General features: G+C 52.2%; 2 protein-coding genes across 4 annotated transcripts in view; one reads left to right on the forward strand and one right to left on the reverse strand.

The window, feature by feature from the left end:
* PACC1 (proton activated chloride channel 1) overlaps positions 1 to 6,365 on the reverse strand; it is a 46,057-nt gene extending 39,692 nt beyond the window's left edge. The window contains exon 1 of the mRNA XM_045452470.1: positions 6,263 to 6,365. The gene's annotated coding sequence lies outside the window, so the exon portion shown is untranslated. The remainder of the gene's footprint in view (positions 1 to 6,262) is intronic.
* On the forward strand, positions 1,080 to 12,294 carry NENF (neudesin neurotrophic factor). Of its 3 annotated transcripts, none has more exons than XM_045452476.1 (4): positions 1,084 to 1,323; positions 9,673 to 9,733; positions 10,462 to 10,574; positions 11,730 to 12,294. In XM_045452476.1, the coding sequence occupies exons 1-4, from the start codon at positions 1,141 to 1,143 to the stop codon at positions 11,904 to 11,906; spliced, it is 534 nt and encodes a 177-aa protein (XP_045308432.1). In that variant the 5' UTR covers positions 1,084 to 1,140; the 3' UTR covers positions 11,907 to 12,294. The 3 variants fall into 3 exon arrangements, with proteins under 3 accessions (XP_045308434.1, XP_045308432.1, XP_045308433.1); XM_045452477.1 differs by having other exon boundaries at positions 1,091 to 1,323; positions 10,462 to 10,565; XM_045452478.1 differs by lacking the exon at positions 10,462 to 10,574 and having other exon boundaries at positions 1,080 to 1,323.
* The last annotated feature ends 15,596 nt before the right edge of the window (positions 12,295 to 27,890 follow it).

Here is a 27,890-nt window from a genome sequence, read left to right on the forward strand (position 1 = left end):
CTCTCTCTCTCTCTCTCTCTCTCTCTCTCTCTGCCCTTCCTCCCTGCTTGTGCTCTCTCAAAATAAATAAACTTAAAAATAAATAAATACAATACAATTGCATCCCCCAATGCTCCCCATCCCTTTGCCCTGCTTTACTTTCCTCCCTAGTGTTCACCATCTAATATACAACTTATGTATTTTATTCTTGTCTATTTTGCCTACAGAATGTAAGTTCCACGTGGGTTGTGGATCTCTCCTGTTCAGCATTGTGCTCCCAGTGAGCTGGTACGTGGAGGCCCTCAGTAAGGATTTGATGAATAAATTAATGAAGGAATCTTTGCACAAATGTTAGCTATTGTTATTTCAGGGCGGATCTGTGCCACGCCCCACCCTCCCTTTGCAAAAACCCCCTTGCGGACTCGAAATTTAAACACAACTGGGAAGGAAAAGAAATTAGCCAGAAGTTGGGGCGCCTGGGTGGCGCAGTCGGTTAAGCGTCCGACTTCAGCCAGGTCACGATCTCGCGGTCCGTGAGTTCGAGCCCCGCGTCAGGCTCTGGGCCGCTGGCTCAGAGCCTGGAGCCTGTTTCCGATTCTGTGTCTCCCTCTCTCTCTGCCCCTCCCCTGTTCATGCTCTGTCTCTCTCTGTCCCAAAAATAAATAAACGTTGAAGAAAAAAAATTTAAAAAAAAAAAAAAAAAAAAAGAAATTAGCCAGAAGTAAAAGGGATTCTTTTCAAAGATATTTATTTTTAAGTAATCTCCACCCCCACAGTCCACACACGAGCTCACAAGCCTGAGATCAAGAGTCACAGGCCCCACCGACTGATCCAGGCGGGCATCCCAGAAGTAAAAGGGAATTCATAGAGTTGGGGTCCCGGTTTATACATACACCTTTCTAGGTGTCGGAATTTGGGGCTGTGTCATCCACGTACCCACTCAAGGAACTACTACTGTAGCTCAGCTTGCAGGCCGGGCTGGGGAGTCAGGAGCCTCGGTTTACACCCGGGGCTCCCCGCCTCCAGCGGCGCGGTCCCGAGGGCGGGGGGCGGGGCAGGGCGGGCGCGCGCGCGGGGCGGGGCGGGGTTCCGGGGCCGAGGCGCGGGAGCGAGCGGGTCCCGGCCGCCCAGGCCGCCCCAGCCCAGCTCCGCGCGCGCACCATGGCGGGCCCCGCGCCCGGGCGGCGGCTGCGGCTGCGGCCGCTGGCAGCGCTGGCCCTGCTCCTGGCGCTGGCCCCGGGGCTGCCCGCAGCCCGGGCCGGGCAGGCGCCGCGCCCCGCCGAGCGGGGGCCCCCGGTGCGGCTCTTCACGGAGGAGGAGCTGGCCCGCTACGGCGGGGAGGAGGTGAGCGGACGGGAGGCCTCGGGGGAGGCGCGGGCCCCCGAGCCGGGCGCGAGGCCTGAGAGCTTCCTGGCCCCGGGCCGACGGCCGCGCAGCGACACGGGGAGTCCTCCCCCGTCGGGGCGCCCCGCTTAGCCCCTGCGTCGAGCCCGCACCCCCGCCCCGCGCTGCCCCCTCCCTGCCGGCCAACGGCCCCGTTGGGACGTGTTGCGGCCCGTGGTCCGTCCATGAACCTCGGAACTTTTGGGATTTTTGTGTTAGCGTCAGCTGGGGGCAGACACTTATGCCGATTCTTTGGGGCGAGTGGCGAGGGAGGGAGGGAAGTAAAACATGCTTGCTGGGTTAGGTGGGAACAGGGGCTGGCCCAGGGATGAGCCAGGCTTCCCTACACTGTTTTCCTGCCCCGACTCCTCAAACCCACTTGTAGTGCCTGTGCCCTTGGGGCTGAGCAGAAGCTGGGAGAGAGGACCGAGGGGGAGATCGGAGGTTAGAGACAAAGACCGCCCCCACCCCAACACACCCACTTCAGTTAGTAGTCTGGAGATGTCCAGGAAACTCTTCACAGTCACCCGTCTGTTTGGGCTGCTGGGGCCCAGTGTAATGCCTGCGGAGAGTGAGAATAATACTGCACAGAAGGGCCACAGCGGGGCCGATCTGGCAGTGAGGGGAACAGTTTGGTGGGGAGATCACTGTGCCATAACATGTCAGCGTTGATCGGAACCGACCTCCTGCTTTTACGCGTGAGGAAACCGAGGCGTGCCACTAGTTAGTGATAGAACAAGGAAGGGACCCAGTGTTCTCTTGTTAAAACCCTCCAGCCTGGGCTCCCTAACTCTGTTAGCTAGCCTTGGACTAGGTTCGCAAGGGAGTCAGAAACCTGGCCCTCAGGAGGTGATGCTAGTTTGAATATCACTGTAAAGAGATGTTGGTTTCAAGCCTGAGTGGAAGAGAACACAGAGGGATGTGACTAGATGCTAAGGGACGCGTCTTTCAGGGCGCCAGGGAACTGGATGATACAGGATCCAGGAACCCGTGCAGAAAAAAAGTGAAAAGGCCTGCTCTCCTTAGAAAGGCCTGCTGGCAAGAGTGGCTCTTGGCTGGTGTCTGGAATTTCAGGGTGTTCCACACTTCCCTAACGGTTAAGGGTGGCTCAATCTGGGCTTTTTATACAGTGTGTTTATGTGGAACACACTAGGCAGAGAGGGCCTACATGGCTAGCTGCCAGTAAAAACCTTGGGCTCTAAGCGTCTAATGGGTTTCCCTGGGCAGAAACATCACAAGCGTATTGCTGTGTTGTATTGCGGGAGGAAGAGTGCGTTGTGTGTTACCCTTCATGGGGAAGGGAGAACATAAGGAAGTCCTCACATGGATTCCTCTAGACTCTACCTCTGTCCTTTTCTCTTATGATCTGCCTGTGTATCCATCTATATGGCTTTAATAAATCTGAGCTCTGAGTACAACTTGTGTGCTGAGTTCTGAGTCCTTCTAGTGAATCTTGAAACATGGCGGCAAGCTTGGGGATCCCCAGCACAGAACCCAAGAGAAGAGAGAGTTCACGGTTGAGGGTACTTGAAACAATAGCTCCAGGGGCTGCAGGATGAGGATGGAGAAAAGACCCTTGGTGTTTTATGCTGACATTATTGATTGATAACTAGGGGAAGGAGAGAGGGAAGCTCAGGATGGAAGACGGTTAAGGAGAGAGTTGTTTTGGGGTCTGTAAGCAGAGAGAGGAAGAGAGGGAGGAGAGGGGCTGTTGAGTGCAGCTGAGTAGAGCCTTGCTGGGCTCTGATCTGCCCTAGATGGTTCTGGTTTATGCCTGTTGTCTGGGGATAATTACTAATAGCACCCTCCCCACCCCCTGACCCCCCACTTCACTCTCAGAAGTGTCATTGTTTGTATAATACATTTTACAGTATCCTAGTTCAAGCCTTATACCTTTGAATCATACCTGGCTATGAGTCCCTGTTCTACTGTGTGACTTTGGGCAAATTACTAAAGCTCATGGAGTTTCTCTTTTTTTTTTTTTTTCCATCTATAAGATGCTTTTCTCAGTCAGAAGTCCACCAGAAACAGAACCAGTAGCAGATAATATATTTGGTTTATTGTAGGAATCGGTTTATGTTACCATGGTTGCTGGCTAGGCAAGTCTGAAATCCACAAAGCAGGCCTGAAACCCCTGGGCAGTAGCTGATGTCCCAGCCCACCAGTAGAATTTCTTCTTCATCAGGGAAACCTCAATTCTGTTCTTGAGGCCCTTCAACTAATACAGGTAGGCCCACCTAGATTATTCAGGATAGTCTCCTTTATGTAACAAAGTCAACTGATTGTAAATGTTAATCACATCTACAGAATATCTTCATAGCAACACCTAGATACTGTAGTTGATCAAAGTTGTCACATAAAATTGACCGTCATAATGGCTATAACAAGAGTTCCTACTCTACACAGGTTTGAGGATTAAATGAGACAGTGATATGCAAAGTGCACTGGATAGGCCTGCAGTAATCTTAGCATAGTAAGCCTTAATAAATCTCAGCTGCTATTAGCTTGTTATTAAAGATATAAGCAAGAGGCAGTAAAACAGGTCCCATAATCCACTTTTGCAATTCAAAAATCAAATAAACTCTGAAAACTAGAAGGTTTTTTTTTTTAAAGATTTTATTTTGGGGGGGGCGCCTGGGTGGTTCAGTCGGTTAATCATCCGACTTCAGCTCAGGTCATGACCTCATGGTTGGTGAGTTCGAGCCCCATGTTGGGCTCTGTGCTGACAGCTCAGAGCCTGGAGCCTGCTTCGGATTCTATGTCTCCCTCTCTCTGTCCCTCTTCCCCCTCTCAAAAATAAATAAATATTAAAAAAAAAAAAAAAAAAAAAAAAGACTATTTTTACAGGGAGTGCCTGGGTGACTCAGTTGGTTAAGCATCTGACTTCGGCCCAGGTCATGATCTCACAGTTTGTGGGTTTGAGCCCCACATCTAGCTCACTGCCATCAGCACAGAGCCCACTTCAGATCCTCTGTTTCCCTCTCTCTGCCCCTCCCCTACTAGCTCGCTCTCTCTCTCAAAATAAACTTAAAAAATGTAAAGATTTTATTTTTAAGTAACTTCTACACTCAGCGTGGGGCTTGAACTTAGAACCCTGAGATAAAGAGTTGCATGCTCTACCGACTGAGCCAGCCAGGTGCCCCAGAAGGTTGTGTTTTTGTTTTTGTTTTTGTTTTTGTTTTTATACAAGTCATTTAACAGCAAAACCCAACCCAATCTGAACTCCTTTGGTGATAGAGCCTTGCTGGAACTGACATGAATCTATTTATAGTCCTTATGTATCCTATTTAGTGTGAATATTCATGTTCATGCTTCACTGCAGAAATGTTAATATAGTTGATTATGGGGTGCTGCCTCGGACCTCCATAGGGAAGATGAGGTGACTCTGAGGGTTCTCTTTGGTCCAGAGGGAATGCCATCCTCAGAAGATATGTTTTCTGCCTTAATTGCTTTGTAGGACCAAGTGCAGAGCGGGTCACCCTGCCTGCCCCCACACCCACCTGACTTCTGGGCCTGGGACCAGATATTATGTGTTTTATTCTTACGTAGAGCTAACTCTATCAGGCACTATCCTAAGCTTTAAAGCATTAACTCATATAAGGATGACCACAACCCCATGAGGTAGGTGCTGTTGTTATCTCATTTTTCAGATGAGGAAGGAAGCATGGAGACGAAGTAACTTGCCCAGGTTTACACAGCTAGAGAGTTACAGTGACGAATCAGGCTCTGCCCACCCTGGCTCGTACAAGGAAAACGAACTACCAAAAGCCTCCCTCTTCGCTGCTCCAGGCAGTGGCCGCTCCAAGGCTATATTGGTTCTAAGAAGAAGATATCAGAGTAGAAGTATGACCAGAAATGCAGTTTAGGGGCACCTAGGTGGGTCTGTCTGTTAAGCGTCCCACCCTTGATTTCGGTTCAGGTCATGATCTCCCGGTTCGTGAGTTCAAGCCCCCACGTCGGGCTCTGTGCTGACAGCTCAGAGCCTGGAGCCTGCTTCGGATTCTGTGTCTCCCTCCCTCTGCCCCTGCCCCCTTCATGCTCTGTCTCTCTCTCTGTCTCTCTCTCTCTCTCTCTCTCTCTCTTTCAAAAATAAATAAACATAAAAATAAAAAGAATATACAGACAATGAAGGCTATGGGATAGAGGTAGGTAAATAAAGAGGTAAAACCACCCTCTCTAATTCTACAATAGAGTGATGTCTTGTAGATATTTGGCCCATGTTAAGGAATACAATTTTGCATTCTACCTCGGTATACACCCACACAACAGAAGTTCCATGAAACAAGGCTTATTACTATGTGTGATGCACTTCAATGTTTTCTATTTTCTGTTCTATTTTAAACTTTTCTTTTTTAAACTTAATTTAAAAAAATCTGTTTGTAAATCACTAAATTAACTCCATGACCCACTAATACTTACTAGTGTCAATTTCAGTCAGAAAAACATGGCCTTAGACCCTTGGAGGGCCCTGTTATTTCTGCAGAAGCAAACATCCGCAACAGTTTTCCCTCTTTTCCAAGGAGAAGAGTCACCAGAGAGGAACTTCTACTCTGTCCCTGGGCCCTGGTGCAGGGTCTGAGGGTTGAAGGCTCAGGGGCGCCTGGCTGACTGCTGGGCCTGCCTTCCTGCCTGCCTGAGCCCAGGCTCCAGGCCTCTCCCTCCCTGCTATGGAAAAGGCCCTCCCTCCTCTGCCCTGCTGCTTACGCATCTGCTTCCCTGGTAACTCTCATGGCGCTCTACTGGCCCTACGTGACTGTAGGCAGGGAGGAAGGCCAGATGGTAAAGCAAGCCCAAGGCCCAGAGGAAAAAGGCCGGGCCTCAGTTATGCAGAGGGAGTTACCCTGATTCAGTTACCCTGATTCCCTTCCACTGAGTACCTCTGACCTATCCCGTGTCTTACCTGTTGGTTCTGAGTCTTGTGGATGGTTGAATTTCCCAGGCCACTCTCACCCTCTCCTGGTCCCAGGTGAGTAGTAGTACATGGTCTTCTTGCTGTGTGCCCTCTGGGGGGACAAGCGAGAGAGTGGAATGATTTGGGTTCCAAGGCTCCAGGTTCCAGAAACTGCTCTAATTTCTTTGTGACTCTGGGCAGGTCTCATAATTCCCCAGCCTGGATAGCTGCATCTGTAAAATGACGGTGTTAGATTATCTTCAAGGCCCCTTCCAGTTTTAACTTACATTTCTTCCAGGATCCTTATCTGTGACTTGGGAATTACATTTTTTTTCCCCTATCTTTCCTTTAGGAAGATAGAATCTTCTTGCACTTGAGTATCTGATTCCTCTCAGATCTTATAACTTTCAAAATCTAGGGAAGGATAAGGGAAACTAACATTTATTTCCCTAAACTGCTAAGTGCTTCCTATCTCTTGTCTTGGTTAATCATCACAACAGCCCAGCAAGTGGACACTTTTAGTATCTTCCTATTACAGAGGAGAAGACTGAGGTCCAGACAAGTTAAGTAATTTGCCCAAGACAGCACAGCGTATAAGTGGTGGCTCAAACCCAGGCCTGTTTGACTTGAAAACTTATGCTAGGAACACCCCACCATGGTGACCCCTCCTTTGGTCTCAGAAAAAGGCAGACCTGCTGTTATTTCAGGCCTGCTGTGCGGATAAGAATGATGCATGTCCTTCCAGGCGGACTTGAGGGTGGGGGACCACGGTGTGAAGCTGGCGAAAAGTGTGTGTGTCTTTGGTGTCTCTGAGGACATGTCTATTCCAGAGCCTGCGTTTATGCTCCCGAGGCTTCCATTCACCCTCTATCCTCTCAGCTGCCACCTCCGGGGCCTGAAAACCATGCCTGCTGTCAGGGGACATCAGCTCCATGGGATAGGAACAACCCCCCACCCCCAGCACACTTGACAATTAACTGACAAGGGCGTTCCTCTCCGTGAAATGTCTGTGTAACAGGAAAGCCTCAGAAACGTTCACCGTTCCTTTCTACCCCTTTGCTGAGACCTCCTCTTAGCACTTACACCTTAATGTATAGTGTTGTGAGGGGATAAATATTTAACTATTGAAGAGGGGTGTCTGGGTGGCTCAGTCGGTTAAGTGTCCGACTCTTGATTTGGGCTCAGGTCATGATCTCATGGTTCATGAGTTTTAGCTCTGTGTCAGGCTCTGTGCTGATAGTGCGGAGCCTGCTTGGGATTCTCTCTTTCTGTCCCTCTCAAAATAAATAAATAAACTTTTTTTTTTTTTAATTTTTTTAATGTGTATGTTTGAGAGAGAGAGAGAGAGAGAGCGCGCGTGAGCGAGCATGAGTGGGGATGGGGCAGAGAGAGAGGGACCAGACTCCAAAGCAGGCTCCAGGCTCTGAGCTCTCAGCACAGAGCCTGACGCGGGGCTCGAACTCACGAACTGTGAGATCATGGCTTGAGCCGAAGTCAGACACTTAACCAACTGAGCTACCCAGGGACCCCAATAAATAAATAAACTATAAACTTTTAAAAAATTTACCTGTTGAAGAAATTGAGGGTGTTAGTGATGAGATGCATATTTCTATATTTTATGTATGTGAATGTCATGTTTCTATGACTCTTTGCACACAAAAAAGTAACAAAATAGCAAAGGAAAAGCAGCAGAATGGAAAATATGAGAAAATGCTATAGGTAAAATTGTAAGTGTTCATATATTTTTTAAGTTCGAATAAAACATAACCCCAGTTGAGCCACTGATGTCAAGAAACAAATAATCACAGTGAAAGAAAGGCTGTAAAGAAGAATGCAGGCTGCTGGCTGGTTACGCCATGGCATTTAAAATAACCCTTACCAGGGCACCTGGCTGGCTCAGCTGGTAGAGCGTGCTACTCTTGGTCTCGGGGCTGTGAGTTCGAGCCCCACGTTGAGGGTAGGGATTACTTAAAGATAAAATTTTAAAACCATATAAAATAATTCTTATTAGTTGAGGTGGAACGAGTATCCACTAAGTCAACAGAAGTTCTAGGGAGCATCTGTGGGAGCTAATAGGGACTCTAATAGCCAACCATTTGCTGAGCTCCTATGCTGGACCTACCATGCTCACATACAGCATTCCTGCAAGGTCAGTGGGTGTTACCTGTATATAACGGTTAGAGAAACGGAGGCCCGTGAAGTTATGTGACAGTGAGATATATTTGCTTGGCCAAGTTGCTTAACTTCTCTCCTCCTCTCTCTGTTGAATGTAGTCATGAAAACCCTTGACCTTAAGCTCAACAAGGGCAAGAACCTTAAGACCCAACCCTACAGAAGACCAAGCAGTGTGTTCCTGGAGATCCAGAGATTCCCATACACCCAGCTGCAACGCATCCCTTCACCCCAGCCTGTGGGCCGACTGGTTGGTGTCCCTGTACCCACAATAGGGCTAAGACCCGGCCCTGCATATCCAAGAGCTATGTCAACTGCCCCAGCCCGAGTCCACCTTGATGGAAGTTAGAAAATTCATGCCAACTGTTTTTGAATTATTCTCTTTGGTCGGGGGCGGAGGGGTAAGAATTCAAAGGTAACATTTTGTACCCAAGAATATAACAAAAAATAAAGCATAAGACTCATTGTTAGTACTGTCCGGGAGACAGCATTGCTTATGTATTTCTAGCACTGTCAGTGGGCCTTTTGAAGGACACGCTGGTTACATTTTTAATAAAACTGATTACACTGTTCATATGCTTTGGTCCAGGATTATTCCTGGACCATGTATTGCACGCCTCAAGGAAATAACTCACCAAATTATAAAGTAGCTTGTAGAAAGATACTCATAATCCCACCATTTGTAGTTTTAAGGAATTGGAAAGAACCCAAATACCCAAAACAGAACAGCTGAACAAACAGGAATGCAGTAGCACTACCATAAGATAGAGCTGTTAGAGTGACAGCCGTTTGGGGGATTTCAATACATGGGAACGTTTGTACGAAACCGCATTACCTACGAGAGGCAAAATGTAAAATGGATCATTCGGACTGATTCCATTGCCAAAGATGAAAGGAAATTTGGGCTGATGTAAATAATTCATCATTTAACATCCTTTGGATTTTTATCCGTGCAGAGCTGCTTCAGTCCCTGGTTTGCCTGTGTTTGTTTACAGAAAAGTGTTGCCATAGGCTTGTCATGATACTTTGTGTCACCTTCCCAAAGTCTGTGAGGGGATGTGACATCGGGCAGGGGCGGGCAAGCTCCAAGCTCCTGATGGCGACGAACTCGCCGAGGACCGGCTCAGGAGAGGCTGCTTTGTACCTCCACCCACTGCTGTCTGCACAGCCCGGAGTGATGTCACTCACTTGGGCTGGAGGAGCTGGGCTCTTGGGCTCCTCCTCACAGCTTCTCTCCTGCTTTCTAGGAAGATCAGCCCATCTACATGGCAGTGAAAGGAGTGGTGTTTGATGTCACTTCTGGAAAGGGTAAGTGGCTCAGCTTTATGAATCCTTACTTCTGGGGAGCTTGGCAGCCAGAGTGGGCGCTGGGTATGCAAAAGAAGGGAAGGAAAGCTGGCCAGGTCCCTTTCCCTCAGACTGAATTAACAATCTTTGCCAGTGTTGTATTGCCACACTGTTTTTCTAATAATGTCACACTCCTGCTCAAAGACCTTCTGTGGCTCCCTGCTGCCTGTGCAATCAAATTCAAACTTGGCAACTCACCGTAGTTGAAGCAGCAATAGGCAAAGTGTTGCTTTGCAAGGCATTGGGATCATAGAACACGATCCAACATTTTAATGCCATTTCATGGTTTCTCTAGTGGTTAACTACAGATGGTATCAGGGAGGTAGTTTTGTTGTGGCTCATTGTTTACCAAACAAAAGCTGTTGAACGGAAGCAGACTTGGCTTCCACCGACATTTAAGAAGACTGGACATTTTTCTTGTTTGCATTTTAAATATTTTTAAGGGATTATTTCCATTCCGTATTTTTTAAAAAACCACCCCTCAGCCCGGCGTGTGTGACTTATTCCATATTCTGAATCAGTGGAATCCAAACTGACGGCAGGGGGGCTTCTCGTCTTCACTGCTTCCCCTCTCCTTCGGCCTGGAGCCAGTTTTAGCGTTGGATTGGGTCTCAGAAGCCCCGTACAGTCTCCTGGCTGTTTTGCGTGCACGTCCACAATCATATCCTCTCCCCTTTTCCCCACTACAGAGTTTTATGGACGAGGAGCCCCCTACAATGCCTTGACCGGGAAGGACTCCACCAGAGGGGTGGCCAAGATGTCTCTCGATCCTGCAGACCTCACCCATGACACTGTGAGCCAGGTTATGAGCCTTTGTCAAAATGTCCCATCCCCTTGGCCATGGCCTTTTTTACCCTTGGGAAATAGCCAAGCTTCCTACTTAGCCCGTTGATATTCCAGTCCACTCTCAGTGTAGCCAACTGTTCCCTTGAAGTAAGTATCTTCCTATGCCACTCCTACTCAGAAACCTTCCAGGACTCCCCATTGCCTACAGAGTCAGGTCCGGACTCTTGTGAACTTGTGATCGATTCTGTGATCTTCACAGTGCCTTGGCAGCCCCCTCCCCCTTGCGGTCTGCACCCGCCACCCCCAGTCTCTTCCAGATTTGCTGTGGTCTCTGACACCCACTCGCCAGGCCGCTCAGGGCATGAACAGGGTGAGAAGCAGAGTGTCCCCTGTGTTCGTATTTCTGTGGAGGAGAAAATAGCATCGGCAAAAGCCATTTCAGGGTCTCAGTAATCCCACCGGAGGGACTGGCATTCGCCCCAGTTGTGCTCAGATGAGTCAAACTCATTAAAGTCAAACGTTAAAGATTGATTACACTCAGGAATCAAGGAGGGGGGAGGGTGTATGAATCTATAATGGGAAGAGTGTGTAGAGAGCAGTGGAAAGGAGGTGGGTACAGAGCATACCCCATCCTGCCTGAGGCTGGGTGTTCGCTGGAGGTTTTTTTTCTTTTTTTTCTTTTTTTGTACTTTATTTATTTTTGAGAGAGACAGAGACAGCACCAGTGTGGGGGGTGGGGGCAGGTGTGTGGAAGGGGCAGAGAGGGGTGGGGGGAGGGGAGAGAGAGAATCCCACGCAGGCTCCACGCTGTCAGCACAGAGCAGGGCTCAAACTCACAAACCGTGAGATGGTGACCTGAGCCGAAACCAAGAGTCGGACGCTTAACCGACTGAGCCAACGAGGTGCCCCTCACTGGTGGCGTCTTTAATTCGCACGTTAGTCAAATGGCAGGACATGATGAAGCCATGACTCCAACACCACTCCCGCCTGCACAGGATTGTGTCTTAAAAAGTCAGTTGGCGAGTTGAGATACTTTTCCTCTGGCATCAAGGATGTGGGAGGAGTAGGGCTGGGTGGCGAGAGTCCAGTTTGAGGCACAACTCACTCATCTCGCCTCCTCCCCCTCCCCTCGCCCCTGCCTTTCGTGTTGCTTTGGGCCTTTTCCCCCAAGACTGGCCTCACTGCCGAGGAGCTGAAGTCCCTGGACGACGTCTTCACCACGGTGTACAAAGCCAAATACCCCATCGTCGGCTACACGGCCCGGAGGATACTCAACGAGGACGGCAGCCCCAACCTGGACTTCAAGCCCGAAGACCAGCCCCATTTCGACATAAAAGACGAGTTTTGACGCTCCATCTGCGGGAGCGCGTTCTTGATGGGGCGGGGTGGGGGCGGGGCACGGAGAGCCCTTCAGGTGCCAAATCTCCTGCAAAATAGGCTGCCTGAGCCTCTGGTCCCCGGACCTGAATAAAGCCAACGTTGAACCCGGAACGCCGGATGCTTGTTATTGTTCCCGGTCAAGTGTTCTGTCCACGTGCCATCCTGCCAGCACACCAGCCAGGGTGGGAAGAACGGCCGAAGGTGGCGCCCTCTCGGCGTCCCTGTTGGCTGTCTGGGCAGTGGAATCACGGGTGACTTATTTCTTCTCTATCTGTATATTTTCCTGTGCTTGCCACGTCTCCTAGCATGACCTCGTGTGCTTTAGAATAAGCACAAAAATAAACTTCGTGTTTTCACAAGAGCGCCTTCTTCCCCACACGCCCTCTCCTTGACGCCTCACCTGCAACATTGGAAGGGGCAGCCTGTGCCGTCCTTTCACGGTCCTGCCATCTGTGTCCCCTGCCTGTGAGGCAGGGGGAATGGCACGAACGGGGAAGACTGGCAGGAGCAGTAGGAACAGTAAAGGGAGACGTTAAAGGTCTGGCTTTGCACCATGACCAGGAGAGAGTGACCGTGTGAGTCTCACGTGGGACCATGGGGCCTCAGCCCCATCTGCAGCTGGAAGGTGGTGAGGAGGGCGGAGGGCCTTGTGGCCAGAGCCTGGCCTGGAGGGTGTCCCAAGCACAGGGAAGCATACAACATGCTGGACCCAGGTCCGATCTCCTAAGGATGTCATCCCTTTTGAGGGGGGGGGACTTTTCCCTTTAAGGGACATTGGCAATGTCGGAAGATATTTTTATAGTTTTGGTTGTCACAACTGTAGGATTCTACTGGTATCTAGCGTCCAGAGATGTTAAACATCCTACAGTGCACGGGAAAGCCCTTGCTCCCCGGAAAAAGAATGATCTGGTCCAAAAGGTCAAATGTGCCGAGGCTGAGAAACCCTGTGTTAGATTCATCCTGGAAATCTTACATTAGAGATTAATTTCTTTGATGTAAAATAAATAGCAACTACTCCCAAGAGAGAATTTTTACACTAAGCCGAAGAATCTCCTAAGGTGACTGTTCAAAATGCTGATTCTGGGTCCCACTGCCAGGGTTCATGATTCTGTATTTCTAGAACATGGCCTGGGTGCTGAATTTTTTTTTTTATGTTTGTTTATTTTTGAGAGAGAGACAGAGCACAAGTGGGCGAGGGCAGAGAGAGAGAGACAGAATTGGAAGCAGGCTCCAGGCTCTGAGCTGTCAGCACAGAGCCTGACATGGGGCTCGAACTCATGAACCACGAGATCATGACCTGAGCAGAAGTCAGATACTTAACTGACTGAGCCACCCAGGAGCCACCTGGGCACTGAATTTTCTTTTTAATTAATTTAAGTTTTTTTTTTAATATGAAATTTATTGTCAAATTGGTTTCCATATAACACCCAGTGCTCATCCCAAAAGGTGGGCACTGAATTTTTAATGAGCCTCCCCAGAAGACTGTGGTACACATGGGCCCAGATGTACTTTGAGAAACATTACCTTTTGCCTCACATGTCACCTCAGGGAGAACCCAGCCACAGCCTTTCTGAGGACCAAGTTAGACCTTTGCTTTATTCTTTTGTGTGTCCAGACTCAAGATATTCCTGGTGAACTCCTGGGTCTCCCACTCAGAAGCTGGGAGCTTGGTGGCCACCCACCCAAGAATAACGGGCCTGGAACTTATCAGACAGGACTCTTTGGCCTGGAGTTGAGAAAGTCCTTCATGTGGCCAAGGTAGTCTGTACGGGGACATGTGGCCTCCAAACAAATGATGTATGAATGCAGACAAATGGTTACAGGTCCTTGGAAACACCTGAGAGATGACTTCTTTTCCTTACGTGTCACCTACTTCCCACATCATCAGGGTGGGATTCCATTCCTTACAGCCTTGTCTGCAGGGTGGGCAAGGGCTCCAAATTCAGTTTGCTGGGAACTTTCCAGGACCCCCACTCCCCTACCCTCTCCCAGCCCCCATTAAAGAGCAGTTTTCCCTTAGGGCCCCAGGCTCCTCTATGCTGGGGCAGTTCTGCCCAGTTCACGGCCCTTCACCCCCAGCAAGGGTCTTCTCTGAATCAGAGTGGCTTTCATTTAGAGATTCCAGGACAGAGCACACAGAAACCTGGGCAGCCCCCAGAGGCTCCACGCAGGGTGGGTGCAGCTCAGGGGACGGAAACACAGGCTGGCCTGGGGATCAGCATCATCACGTCTGCTGTCCTGTTTACCCCTACTGCCACATTGGTTTGTCATGTTTTCTTTGCTTTATCTTTTTTTATTTTTTATTTTTTTTGATAGAGAGCGCGCAGGGGAGGCACAGAGAGGGAGGGGCAGAGAGAGAGGAAGAGAGAGAATCCCAAGCAGGCTCCATCCACACTGTCAGCACAGAGCCCAATGCAGGGCGTGAACTCACAAACCTTGAAATCATGACCTGAGCCGAAACTAAGAGTCGGATGCTTAACTGACTGAGCCACCCAGGCGCCCCTGTTTTCTTTGCTTTCAAGGCTTATGTCCTTACAAGACTCGGTCTAGACACACTTCCTCTGGGGTCCCCTAGAGCTTAGCACTCACCTACGTGGCTATAATTGCATCCGTCTCCCCCATACAGGAGAGCCTTGAGGTGGCCAACCTTCCTGGACTTTGCAGTTTGCATGGAAAGCCCCAGATCCCAGGAAGCTCCTCAGTCCTGAGGAGGAAACCTGAAGGACCAAACTGTACTTAGCCGCCGAGGCCAGACCTTCTCCCAGCTGACTTGAGATAAAGAAGGAAGAAAGGGGCTATGATTCTTGACCCAGGAGAAGAGAAAGCTGAAGGAAAGGCAACGGGAGAGTGGAAAGGGGTTGGGTTCTCAGCCAGTCCCCGTACAAGTTCAAGTTCAGCCTCTCAGAGGGGAAGCTCGATGCCTGGTCTATGGCAGGTGCCCTGCATCAGAGCATTGTTGATAGTGACATAATTGGTGAATTCCTTTCCTAAATCCAAGTTCCTTCCCTGCCCCCAGGCGCAGCCCCTCCACAGCCTCTCTTGGGGGAAACGGAGCTCCTCCTGCTGGCTCCTCCTGGCACCCAGAGTGCTGATTCCTTCCCTCCCTCTCTGTGCTCCAGGGTCTGCGGCTGCTTGGGACCTTCCTCCCTGGAAGGTGGCACAAGCCAGCTCCCTTGCATAACAGGGAAGAAGTGGCTTAAAGGCAGGAAACAAAGCCCCGAAGCAAGCAGCCCTGTTCTCCATTTGGAAAATAAGACCACTAAGTATTGAATGTTCCAGAGCGTGAGCACTGGAGCTGACCAGCAACCCAGGTCCTAGAGGTGAGGTCATGCAGAGCACTTCTCGCCCCAGGTCCCAGCCTGACCCTGGACAGAAGGCCTTCTTTACACACCTGCTCAGGGGTCTCCTCACCACATCATTAGCTTCTAGGAGCAAAAAAGCTAAGGGTCTGAATAAAGCAACTTCACCCTCTGCACTGGCTTCCTTCAAAAGGCTGCTTCTCAAAGCCTCAGTCTCCAAAAAGCATGGCCTGCTGGGGCACTGTCAGTTCCTGAGATGCTTCTGCAAGGGGCTGAAGCTGGAAATCCATGCCCAGAGCCCGGTCTCCCCGGGGCAGTAAATGCCCTGACCCCGGCCTCTCCCTAGGGATCTCTATGATTGGGATCACCTACAGGGCCTGGTGCTGAAGGATGGTGGCTTTGAGGACACAAAGGCCTGGTTCACACAGGCCTGAAACTGCACAGGCCCTTCCAGAGAGGTGAGGCAGGCTGTCTCCCGGCGGTGGGGAAACTGACCAGGCAGAGGTTGGCCCTGCAGGCCTCCGTCCAGGACATCATGTGAAAGGAAGTACCGACCGGCGGACTACTGAATACCGGGACATGTGGCTCACCTTTTACGCTCCAATTAGCAGCCTGTCAGCCCAGCACACGTGGTGTAATCTCTCAGCGCCAGGTTCGGCATCCTCCCTGGGCTCCTTTGCCAAGCGAGCTGTCTAAGCCATTCTAGGGCATTCCATCTGGCAAGCGCCAGGGGTGAGAGCATCCCCTTCTGAAAAACCTCCACCAATAGGGGCTGGAGTCAGCAGGCCCCTCCCACACGCCACGGCTCATCTGTCCTTGGGTTCCTGAGAGGCTTTCAGGTGGTGCTGAGCCCCAGCTGCACACAGTGGCCAATCAGCTCAACAACGCTCCCCAGAGCTGGCCGAGCTTCCTTCCCTGTGCCACTCCCCCTGCCCCGGTCCCCTGACCCTGATCCCATGGATCATTTCCCAAATGTGTGCCCCTGCACACAAGCCCCCACCCAGGAGGGGTAGAACCCAGGGTAAGACCCAAGTTGACTTGCTCAGACACCGACACTATCGCCTTATGTCAATCTCAGGTTTACTAGTAACATCTTACACATGAAAGCACTTTACGGAGTTTCGTTCCGTGACTATAGCTGTGTAAATAATTACCCCCAGAGCTTACTGGTGTGAAACGGCTATTCTTTGTGCTCAGAGATTCTGTGGGTCAGTAACTCTGAGAGGGCGCAGTGGGAATGTGTGTCCAACGATGAAGGCTGGCTCGCTCACATTTCCAGCGGGTGGAGCCCTCTGTTGGCAGGGAGCTCCATTCCTCTCCACGCATGACTTCTCGTGGCCCCCGTGGCTGGCCTCCGCCACAAAGTCCGCCCCCAGAGTCAAGGGGGCACCAGGCCAATTTGGGAAAATACAATCTGCCACAGGTCCTTTGCACATGATCTCACCCAATTCTTACAAAAGAGACTGCATCTTGTCTTTGGGTTTCCAGTGCTTAGCTTAGTGGCTGGCACACGGCAGGTATGCATTGCATTGCATTTGTCTTGTGGAAAGAGACAGGTTTTAGGGTCAGACTGACTTGGGTGTGACTCCTGCTTTCATTGCTTACCACCTCTATAATCCTGGGCAAGTTATTTAGCTTCTCAGAGCCTCTGTTTCCTAACCTTTAAAATGAGAACCAAAATGCCCATTTCACAAGGCTGGGGCTAGCCCTGGATGTGTCCTGTTGTGATGCGCTGGGCAAATTCATCATACCTGGTGGGTGCTCAGGTTTTCTTGGTTTCTTCTCCTTCCATTCCATCCCCCCCCCCCCCCAGCATAAGGACCGGTGGCTTCTTGGACTTCCCAGCAGGTTCATGGACCAACACGAGAAGAAACCTTCAGGCATGCATCCGGGGCCTTGGCAACAGGCCGGGTCGGAAGAAGTCAGGGTGACGAGCCTCAGCAGGCTCAGCCCAGAACTTCGAGCAGTAACCCAGCTCCCCTGATGGAATCTCCCTCCCGAAGTTCAGACTCTTCGGTTTCTCAGATGCCCTGGAGATTCTCCCAAAGTCTCATGGGCAGTGGGGAAACCTGCCCACCTCTCCCCAGAGTACTGCCTGGACTGCAGTCGTGCTTCCAGAAGCCTGATGTCAGGTGCACCTGGGCACACCCACTGAGGTGCAGCTTGCCTCACCCCTCACCCTACCTGATGGGTGGGGTCTCTGCCTCACTTTCACCCTACCTGATGGGTGGGGGCCCTCCCTCGCACTCTAGAGCTCAGGTGACTTCAGTTCCAGAAGATGTCTTACTCACAATGTCCCCTGCGCCCTTGTACATGCTGTTCCCTCTGCTTGGAATGCCCTTCCAACGAACTGCCTACTCCGTCAATTCCCTCTTGCCCGTATCACCTACAAAACCTTCTCTTGGCTTAGATATTCCCTCATCAAGGAGGCTTTCCTGGGTCCTTCCCGCCAAGACGGCAGTCTGCTGCTCCATAACCATTTTAATTTGTCTGTCTGTCCACCAGGCCGAGAGGATTTGTCCCATTCTCAGCTATCTCTCCACCGACTAGCACAATGAATGGCCAGCACTTTTGGTGTTTGATGAGTCAATGGCTTGGTTCTCCTGCACATGGGGTACCCCTCTCCTTGGTGGCTGCCCTCCCCCTACACTCAGGGATGTAGTTGGAATTCTGGGCCCCATCCTGGGGTCCCACAGCAACTCCCACCCTCTGACCGAGGTCTCCAGTTGGAGCCCACTGGGCATCGCCTCCAGGATTAGTCCTGGACTGACCATGCCTGAGCCTTTCCAAAGCCTGGTCATGTGGGCAACGTACAAAAATAGTAAGTGGTTCCCCTGGCAACCACCACAGCAGATGGTAACCAGCACGGACAGTCTTGGAAAGCCTTGAGACCGGGAGGAAAAGAAAGCCCGTTCTGACTGGCAGCTATTCTGCCCCGAGCCGGGCCACGGGCCCATCTGAGCTGCCTCTCCTCCTCTCTGGGCTTCCTGGGGATCACCTGCTCTGAAGCCCAAAGGGAAAAAATGAGCTAGAGGAGTCGCCCATCTGCCCATACCATGCACCACTCTCGGTCCCTGCCTTGCCGCCTCCGTCCCCTCCGCAGGGGGTCAGTGAGGACCTCCACTGGCTGCCCTGCCCCAACCAGATGAGGCCTCCGGCACGAGACTCAGTCTTGCTGCCGGAGGCCTCGTATCAGGTGTGTCCGTTGTGCCAAGCTTGTCCCAGGCCTCCCCTGGACTGTCTGGGTCTCTGCCCAAGTCCTCAGCCCCCTGGCTCTGGGCCCTCCCCCACCCTCCAGCCAGGCCCACAGCCTTGTTCTCGCCAGCCCTCCCCCCACTGCTCAGTCTCAGCCCCGCCTGGGCCCCTGCTCTTGTCTGCACCAGCTCCGCTCTAGGACACGCACAGGGCTTGGGGCTCCATGGGCTGAGCTGCTGGAGGCTCCTGGGGTGTGGGAGTCAGGGGGCAGGAGCTGCTGAGGGGGGCAGGAGAAGAGACCAGAAAAGCACTGCCAGAGGGTGACGCCGGAGTGAGCTGCAGACTGTCCTCGGGAAGCCGGGTTCTAGTAGAAGGCCCGAGAGGGAAAAACCGGCAGCTGAGAGGGGAAGGTCAGAAGCAGGACCTGGAGTGAGACCCCGAGGCGTCTGGAAGGGGAAGCCCAAGGTGTCCAGGGATGCTTGGTGGGCATGGCACTGTTTGGGGCCGGCCTGGCCAATCCTGCTGCAGCTGTCTCTTCCCTGTTCGCGAGCCGGACTTTGACTCCCCTCTCCATGATACTGACTCTGCCGCATCCTCCTGGCCGTGGTCACCTCCACTCGGGCAAGCGCAGCCCCGTACTCGCCCCTCCCGGCTGCCCCTGCTTCCTGCCTCCTCTGCCCACTCACCCCGCTCCTTAGTGTTGCTGCGGACCTCTTGCCTGCATCTCCTGCCGTGTCGATAACATCACAAACGCGGCACCTCCCTAGCGAGGCATGAACCGTGTGTCACCACTAGGTATCTGCTACTTCATTTGATCCCCTGCAAGGAGGTACGAACATCCTGCAGATGACAGACCGGGTCTCAGCAAGAATAAGTAACTTGCCAGGGAAACCACACCTCTGCTGCTGACTAGGTCCTAGATTCCTGGGATTCCAACCCAGGTCTTCCTTCCATCCTGTGTTCTTCTCACCCTGTCTCCTTCCACCTGGGCATTGGCTCCGCTAGGGGAGGCCCATCCCAGGGCAGGTGGAACTGGGATGCAGCAGGCTGGTCTGGTGGCAGACACTCTGAGGTTCTCTTGAATGAGACTCCTTTGCGCTAAGGATGTGCGATACCCGGTCAGGGTGCTGAGCCCCATGGCATCACCCAGAGGGAGGCGGTGTGATCCATGCCCACCTGTGGGAGCTCATAGCCCGATGGTGGCAGCCACAGGCTACCTCAGGGACAGGTGAGGCCATGGGACCAGCGATAACCACATGGAGGGCAGCTGAGCCACGGCTGGGGGCCGCTTGGGCTCGTCTCTGCATGTTGCTGCCCCTGCTGCCCAGGGCCTGGAGGTAAGGGTTTGACCTCAGCATTGAGCAGCCTCCCAGGAGCCGGACCCTAGAAACACATCTGTTACCCTCCTGCCTGAGCCCTCCCTCCCCCTCTTTCCCATGTAGCCACGACCCTCCCCTTAACCGGCAGCTATAACCCTCCCTCTGGTCCCCACCATCCTGCCAAAGCTCAGGCAGTCTCCTTTCCCCAACTTATTAATTTCCGCAGATTTCACATATCCATTCACCAAAGAACCGTGTGCGTATTTCATGCCTCCTATGTGTCCAGCAGCAGTCCAGGTCTCGGGGGTGGGGTGGGGAGTGGTGGCATGGGGAGAAAAGCCAGGAAAATAAGTGCAGGAAAATAAATGCAAAAGCTATCCCCGCTCTCAAGGCTCCAAGGAGGAGAGCGGTAAGCTGGGTTGCCAAAAGGTTTCCCCGGCACCAGGAGCTGGTGATCTGGGAGGACCCCAGCCACAGTGTCTTGAGAGGGGCATGAAGGCTAGGGCACCAAGGTGCCGAGGGATGTTGGGATCTTCATGGAAGCTTTTGGCCCACCCGTGACCCCCGTGCATGGGACAAGAGTGCCTCCTGGTGGTTGATTCATGGAACGCTCCAGCAGCTGTTGTGTAAAGCCCAGAGGATTAAGCTCCCCTCAAGAACTTCTATTTTTGGTTCCCAATATTTCCATAATGAAACGCTAACGGGAGCAGCCAGAGGCTTCTCAAAGGACCCGGAAGCTGTACTGCCGAACTCCTGCGTTCTGGTATGGGTTCTCCAGGGGTCAGATCTGCTCTTTGCTCTCGGGTGCAAGTCTCTTCCATGTAGGCTGATTAAAGGGTCCCAGGGCAGCGACCATACGTTCGCTTTGTTGAGCCTGGCCTCAGAGGGAATGCTGTGTGCACATTCAGAGTGACGTGTTGGAAAGAACACTGGATCCAGGATCAGGAGGCTTGGACACTCGCCCCACGCTCCACGTCAGCCGCTAACCAGTGATGAGATATTTGTTACAATAATAGCTACATTTTATTCAGTATTTACTGAATTGCAACAGGAGCTTTAGGTACACAACATTGATCCTCACAACAAACCTCTGATGTTGGGATTATTATGAGTTCCATTTTACAGGTGAAGAAATCAAGGCACAGAGAGGTTGAGTAATTTTCCCAAGCTTACAGTGTGTGGCAGTCAGGACTTAGGCTCATGTTTCTGGAGACCCAGTGGGCTACACTGAATTATGGACCTAAAAGAATCGGAAACTAGTGGCAGGGTCCGCAGAGTGGTGTTTTTAGATGTCCCCAGGTGATCGTGACGTGGAGCCATCTTCAGAATCTATAGAATCGTGCCTCACAGCAGCTCTAGCATTCAATGAGCCCAATGCCATCTACGGTCCAGGAGGTGAAGTTATGACAAGGGAGAAGCCTGGCTTAGGCTCCAAGCCCCCTGCGTGGACAGCTGCCCACAAGCACAGCAGACTGATCCTCCTGCCTGCCATGCTCTCAATCTGGAAATGGAGAGCGACCGCCTTCTACAACTTTGTTCTCAGAGTGTTAAGCCTCCATACCCCTCATTCATAGATCCACCACCCATCAGTTCATCACAGCTCATCTAGAACGTTTTATACTTTTAAGTCGGTGCATTTGACAAACCCTTATTGAGACCTACTATGTGCCAGGCGCTGGGCTAGATCCTGAGACTGCTGTGGTATAGGAAGCCAGCACGGCCCCGCCCTTGTGAGTTGCTACCTAGAGGAGATTGGCAATAAACACACCATGAAAACACAGAAGCCGACATGTGCTGCGCAGGAAAAGACTACACGCAGTGATAGAGAAAAACAGGGTGGCAGGGGCCCTAATTAGACAGAGTGGGCTGGGATGATCTCTCTGAGGAGGTGACAGTTAAACCGAGACAGTTAAACCAGTTTTAGCTTGTACCTGCCATTGGCACCGGGGTTCCACTGTGTTTACTACATGCTGATCAATGTAGCACAGACCTTGCTTTTCTCTGAGCTCCTGAGCTCCTCCTCCAGGACGGTGAGGCAGGCCCTGTGATGTCTCCTCCGCCAGATGTCCCTCCGGAGATGAAGAATTTTGAACTTCCTTTTGACAGAAGATCTCAAACCAGGGGCTGTTTGGCGGTGGGATGGAAACAGGGGGCAGGCGCTGGCAGTTGAGAATCCGAGAAGTCTCTGCCCATCAGAGCCATGAAGTTCCCCGACAGCTCTGATACCCACGGGGCAGGACTCACAATCCAGCTTGCAGGGAGGGAGCTTGTGGTCTGTGTGGATGCACACACACACACACACACACACACACACGTGTGCAAGAGGGGAGACTCCAGCTCATGGGTGTGCTGGTCTCCTCACCCCCCTTCTGCTTTGCTGGGGCTGACCCCGGGGTAATCCACTTCCGGCTTTGCCAGCGGCGGCCTGTTGGACTGTGCCAGTAGGAGGCGCTCTAGGGGGCTGCAAAGCCCGAGGGGAGGCCCGCCCCTCCCTGTTTACCTCCTGTTCCTGCCACGGCCCCTCAAGTGTTGCTTCACCCCAGCAGCAACCGAATCCAATTTGCAGTATTCCAACACTTGGGAAATTTTGGCGCCCCTCCCCCGCCCTGAGAATGTCAACACCAGCTGGCAGGCGCCCCCACCTCTGACCTCTGGGTCTCAACCCATGCAGGGATCACCCCTGTTTCTGAGTTTTAACAATTCCAAATGCTTCCCGTTGGTGCCGGGCCCTGGGCTGGCGGTGTCTCCAGCAGCTGCCACCTCCGTGACACATTTTTAGCATTCTCTGACATTAGTATCAGGTGGCCCAAACCATTTTCTGGTCTCTGGGGGATTTTGCGCCCGGGGTGGGCTCCGGGAAGAGCAAAAACAGTTTTTTGACCCCCCGCAGGTGGTTAGTAACTGATGTCCTCTGAGAAAGAAGTTTGTCCTGGGAGAGGTCAGTCTGTTCTCAGCGCCTCCCCGTGCAGACCTCAGCACCTCCGGGAGAAGGGACAGTGAGGGAAGAGGGGCCAAGCGCCATCTCAGGTCCAGCTGTCTCTGGCACACCTCACTTCACCCCACCGCTGCTGAACTGCTGCTCCTGATCCCTGGCCTGGCCCGGCCTGCCCACAGAGCGCCCCCTGGAGGTGAGGCCGCGGGCTTCTCTATGGCTCACCGTGTGCCTGTGAAGGTTCTGAAGAAGGGGTGGTTGTCCTGGAACGTTCCTCCTTGAGTGTGGTATGGCCATGCCTCGAGCCCAGGCCAGAGAAGACGCTCCGGAAGATCTGCTGCACGACTAAGGCACAGGGTGGCTGCCCTGTCACCTACCCACAAGGTCACCTGCCCCTGCAGCAGCCCCACAGGACTGGCCAGCCAGCAGCCGTGCCCTGAGAAGGTGGACCACTCAGTTCCGGTGTTGGAAAATTCCAATGGATCATAGCAGCGAGGGAGCTGAGGGCACTGAGGTGCAACTCTTGAGCTGGGTGGCCAATGCAAGCGGAACTGAGGGGGCAGCTGGGCAGAGGGGAGAGACATGACAGGAGACTCTGGGGCCTTTGGGGGAAGAACAAGGATGTGCTGCCTCAGATTCTCAGAGTTTCTGTTTCCTTTCCCATTCGTGTCTTTCTTGCCAATAAAATCTCTTCCTGAAGTGACTTGACTGAGTCTTTGTATCCTTGCTACCAGAAAAGCCTAGGATATGGAACCTAAGGGGGAGCCTGGCAGCAAGGAAAGGAGAAGGGAAAGGAAGGGGAAGGGGAAGGGGAAAGGGAAGGGGAGGGGCATGGGGAGGGGGAGGGGAAGGGAAGAGGAAGGGAAGGGAAAAAAGGAACCAGCATTTACTGAAGACCTGCTATGTGACAGGCACTGCTCGGAGAGCAGCTCTGGTGGATGGGGGGTGGGCGGGGAGCAGGGGGAGGGTTGGAAGGACAGTCTCAGAAGAAGGGGTGGGTAGTGGAAGGCTAGATGACAGAACCTGCACAAAGCAGGCGGGACAGGTGGCAGGAAGCTGGGCCACCAGGCAGGACCAGCTCTCTACCCTGACATACTTTCCTGCTGTCTAGCTCTTCTGGGTTTTGGTGGTGAGGGCGGAGAGTGAGGGAAAGATACAATTTCTCAACCAAAAGCAAACAAAGAAACACTGTGCAAAACATAGCCCTGCTGACAGAGACACCGGGCCAGCTGTGTGGGTCCACATGGCTGGCATGTGTCGCAGGCTGTTGAGAGATGTGCAGATGTTCAGATGTACCCGAAGAGTCCACCCGGTTCCAGTTCATGAAGGGTGCCCCCTACCATGGGCTGTTTCTGAAGGGACTGATATCAAAAGCCCTCGTGTCCATCTAGCTCCTTTTTGCACCTCTCAAAATCTTTCACGGCTACCGGCTCAGTTGATGTTCAAACATCTGGGACCCCCATCTCCCCAGCCATGTAAGTCTGGGGTGAAAAAATGGTCACATGAACATGCACTAACAGTCTTTCCTGGGCTTGGTGCCTCCCTCAGCCCCCATGTGGGACCTCCAGGTTTCGCCCTTGGGGTTATCCCAAGGAAGTATCATGGCTGAGCTCAGGAGCTGGGTCCTTCCTACTTCAGCTCCAGTTTTCTGAGGTGACATTTGCAGCAACTGCCTCAGTACCTCCAAAGCTCGAGAAGGTGCAACATCAAGGGGTTGGGGGAAGGATGGGATGGGTGGAATACTGCCCATGCAGGTAGTGGCTCCCATGGGTTGAGCCAGACAGCCACATCCTGCCTCTCTGCCCAGGGCCATATGGGCAGTTCCAATACTGGTGGCCTTGGGTCCCTGGATTTCACAAAGTTCTTAGGCAAGCAGCCTTGCCTGTGGTCTCCCCGGATGCAAACCCTTAAGGGCCGGGTTAGAAGCAGAACTGAGTGACCAACACTGAGTGGTTCCCCAAGTTGTCCTTCCTCCTTTCCCAAGCAATGTGCCCTTCCTCCCCAGGAATGTGCTCACCACTCTGGGCCAAGACCATCTGCCTTTTCTCTTAGAATGAATTCTTTCTCAAAAGACACCAGTGGACTCCTGGAGTTCTAGCTCACAAGACATATCTGAATTTCAGAGCAAATCCCACCATGCATAGGTTTTATTATCTTCATGTCATGAGTGGGGAAACTGAGGCCCTGAACATTACATGACTTGCTGAGGTCACACAGAGTCTTCAGAGCCCTAATGCCTCATCAGTCCTATGTTCCTTTCCCCACATCACACTATATATCACCTCCCAGTTGGACAGAAGTTTGTTTCAAGATGGCCACCATGACTGTCTGAACCCAGCAGGTCTAACACGGGTACTTTGAGGTATCACTGCAATGGCTCCCACCCAGACCCTGCATTGGAATCACCTTTGGTGCTTTGAAAAACACAGATTCGGGGCGCCCGGGTGGCTCAGTCTGTTAAGCATCTGACTTCAGCTCAGGTCATGATCTCACAGTTTGTGAGTTTGAACCCCCCATTGGACTCTGGGCTGATAGCTCAAAGCCTGGAGCCTGCTTTAGAGTCTGTGTCTCCCTCTCTCTCTCTGCCTCTCTCTCTCTCTCTCTCTCAAAAATAAACATTAAAAAAAAAAAAAAAATATATATATATATATATATATATATATATATATAAAGAAAAACACATATGCCAGAAGATCCTGATATGCTAAATCCGGGTGAGCCCAGGCAACTATATGGTCGATTCTCATTATTCAAGGTAGTTATATTCTATAGAGTCTCTGGCAACAGTGAATTAGCAAACTCTGAACCTTTGCCCTTGGGGAAAATACAGGGTTAGGTTCTTGTGAGCCTCTGAACACAAACTTTTCATCAACTGAAACAATCGATAACCTTCTGTTTAAAGACTCTATTTGATACGTATTGTGGATCCATTAATGTTGAACTTGGCCATCAGCGCTGTAACTCAACGCCCGAACGAAGCTTGCCTAACAATGATCTTTTCTCTACAGGGCCCATCTCTCGTGCTCGGGAACACCAGACGGCCTGGCAGCGCTACCCTGGCGAAATCACCAACAAAACCACAAAAATCCAAAAAAACACAGCACTACTCAGACTGAGAACAGGACACTTGGTTCCAGTGTGGGAGCAGACATGAGAAGGCAGAGCATCGTCTCGTGGCCTCAGCTGGGAATGTCCAGGCAGGCAACTCAGATTTTTACCACTCTGCATGTTGTTCCCAAAGGACCACAAAACAGCCCTGAGTATTGCTTTGGGGGTAACACATTTTAGTAGGTAGATAAACTGGCAAATGAAATCCATGAATGCTGCGGATCCATTGCATGTTCAAGGCTCTGTTTGCCCAGCAACGTGCCGCGTCTTACGGCAACTGGCAGCAGGAGTTGTAAGGAGGTGGCAGAAGGTCCAGAGGACAGGCTGAGGGGTGAGCGGGCTGCTAGGGAGGGTCTGCTGAGGAGGGCAGCCACGGTGGCTTCTGGGCTATGACTCTGCCCTTGTCTCTGCACCCAAATCACTAGAAATCCTGGATGTCCTTGCCTCTGCAAGCTGGTGGCTCAGGATTCAGAATGCGGCTTCTCTACAGAAATCCCGTTTAGTAGGCTGGTCCTCAGCCTGGGTCACAGAGGTCCACTCCATGCCTAGTTAGATAAAGTGGTGGCATCATGGGGCACAGGTCCAAGCCCTCACTGCAGCTTTCCACTTCCACCCCAGGGTTCAGGGCTTCAGGCAGTGCTGGGCGGGGGTTCCTCAAGGGTAGTCTCAGGTGGAGACTGAGGACAGGTGAGCTGGGCAGGCAGTGGGGGAGGTCTGTCTTTTGTAAGGTAGGGTGACAGCCGGGGTCTATGTTTTCAGTAGGGGAGGGGCACAGGCATCTGGGGGTGGGGAAATGGAGAGGAGGTCTGTGAGGACAAGCCGGGGAAGGGACATTCTGCAGCCACAAGCCTCCCTGCACTTGCTGCCCACTGGGTCACAGACATCCTCTGAGGTCATGGGCATGGGTCCGAGGGGCCTCCAGCGGCTCAGCAGGCATTTCCAGGTGGGGGGTGTCCAGCCAGGCCTGTGTCAGACCTGAGGCCGAGGCCAAGCCTTGTGCTGCCTTGCTAGCTCTCCCCTCCGGCACAGGAGCCCGGGTGAGTTGGGACACCCTCCTCCCGCCTCGAGCTGACACCTGAACACCCCACCCCTGCCTCAGACACTCTTGTTTGCCCTTTCCCCCGCCCCCTCCCAGGTCCAGCTGAAGTGGGGGTGGGTGTGGGCGGAAGGAGTAGCAGGACAAGGGACAGGGCGGGCCCCAGGAGATATAAACCATGATAAACACACAACCTTGCTTTATGTGAGAACTGCGGCTTATCTTGTGTGCATACTTCTCCAAGGCGCCCGTCACAGCTTTCTTAGGCTCAGGGATACCCCTGGTTTGACCTGATCCCTTGTTTGCCACAAGACGGAAAAGGGTGGAGGCCTGATCCAGTCTGTTCCAAAGCAGGTAAACAGAATTCACAGTTCAACCTTCTTCAGGAAGCTCTGAGCCCAGGGCTCAGAGGAGGACTTGGGTCCTGGCCAGGGAGCCCAGGGGAGTGGCCTCAGGTGACTAATGGCCGATGTCTGTCTGCTCTTAGGGGGATGAGCATTTCCTGGCATTGGGGAGGAATGAGGTGTGAGGGAGAAGGGTCCAGGGCTGAGCTGGGGAAGGGGATTTGAGACCGAGCTTGTATCAGGCCTTAGAATCAGTGCCTGTCTTACCTGCGCCGGGCCTAGGAGCTCAGGGTCCTGCCCACCCTCTAGCTCACTGGGCTGCCAGCTGTGTGTGTGGGAGGGGAGATGACCCTTCTGGGAAGCCCCTGTCCTGGGTTTATTGCAGTTTCCAGAAGGACTGGGGTCGAGGGGATGAGGTTCGTGTTCAGAACCTGTGAGGAACCATGACAGGACAGCAAGCTCCTTGAACTTGTATCTCCAGAATTTTTCTGTCTTTTTTTTTTTTTAATGTTTATTTATTTTTGAGAGAGAGAGAGACAGAGCATGAGTGGGGGAGGAACAGAGAGAGAGGGAGACGCAGAGTCCAAAGCAGGCTCCAGGCTCTGAGGTGTTAGCACAGAGCCCGACACAGGGCTCAAACCCATGAACCGTGAGATCATGACCTGAGCCGAAGTCAGACACTTACCCTCTCACTGTCTCTTTTTAAAGGGTTTAATGCT

The sequence above is a fragment of the Leopardus geoffroyi genome, chromosome C3 (assembly GCF_018350155.1).
Source record: "Leopardus geoffroyi isolate Oge1 chromosome C3, O.geoffroyi_Oge1_pat1.0, whole genome shotgun sequence".
Classification (NCBI taxonomy): Eukaryota; Metazoa; Chordata; class Mammalia; order Carnivora; family Felidae; genus Leopardus; species Leopardus geoffroyi.

What these genes read in the sequence shown, in the direction of transcription:
- NENF (XM_045452476.1), top strand. Translation starts at nt 1,141, where the DNA reads ATGGCGGGCCCCGCGCCCGGGCGGCGGCTGCGGCTGCGGCCGCTGGCA. An exon ending in TGATGTCACTTCTGGAAAGG is followed by an intron (nt 9,734 to 10,461) that starts GTAAGTGGCTCA and finishes TCCCCACTACAG; the next exon opens with AGTTTTATGGACGAGGAGCC. An exon ending in CCCATGACACTGTGAGCCAG is followed by an intron (nt 10,575 to 11,729) that starts GTTATGAGCCTT and finishes TTTTCCCCCAAG; the next exon opens with ACTGGCCTCACTGCCGAGGA.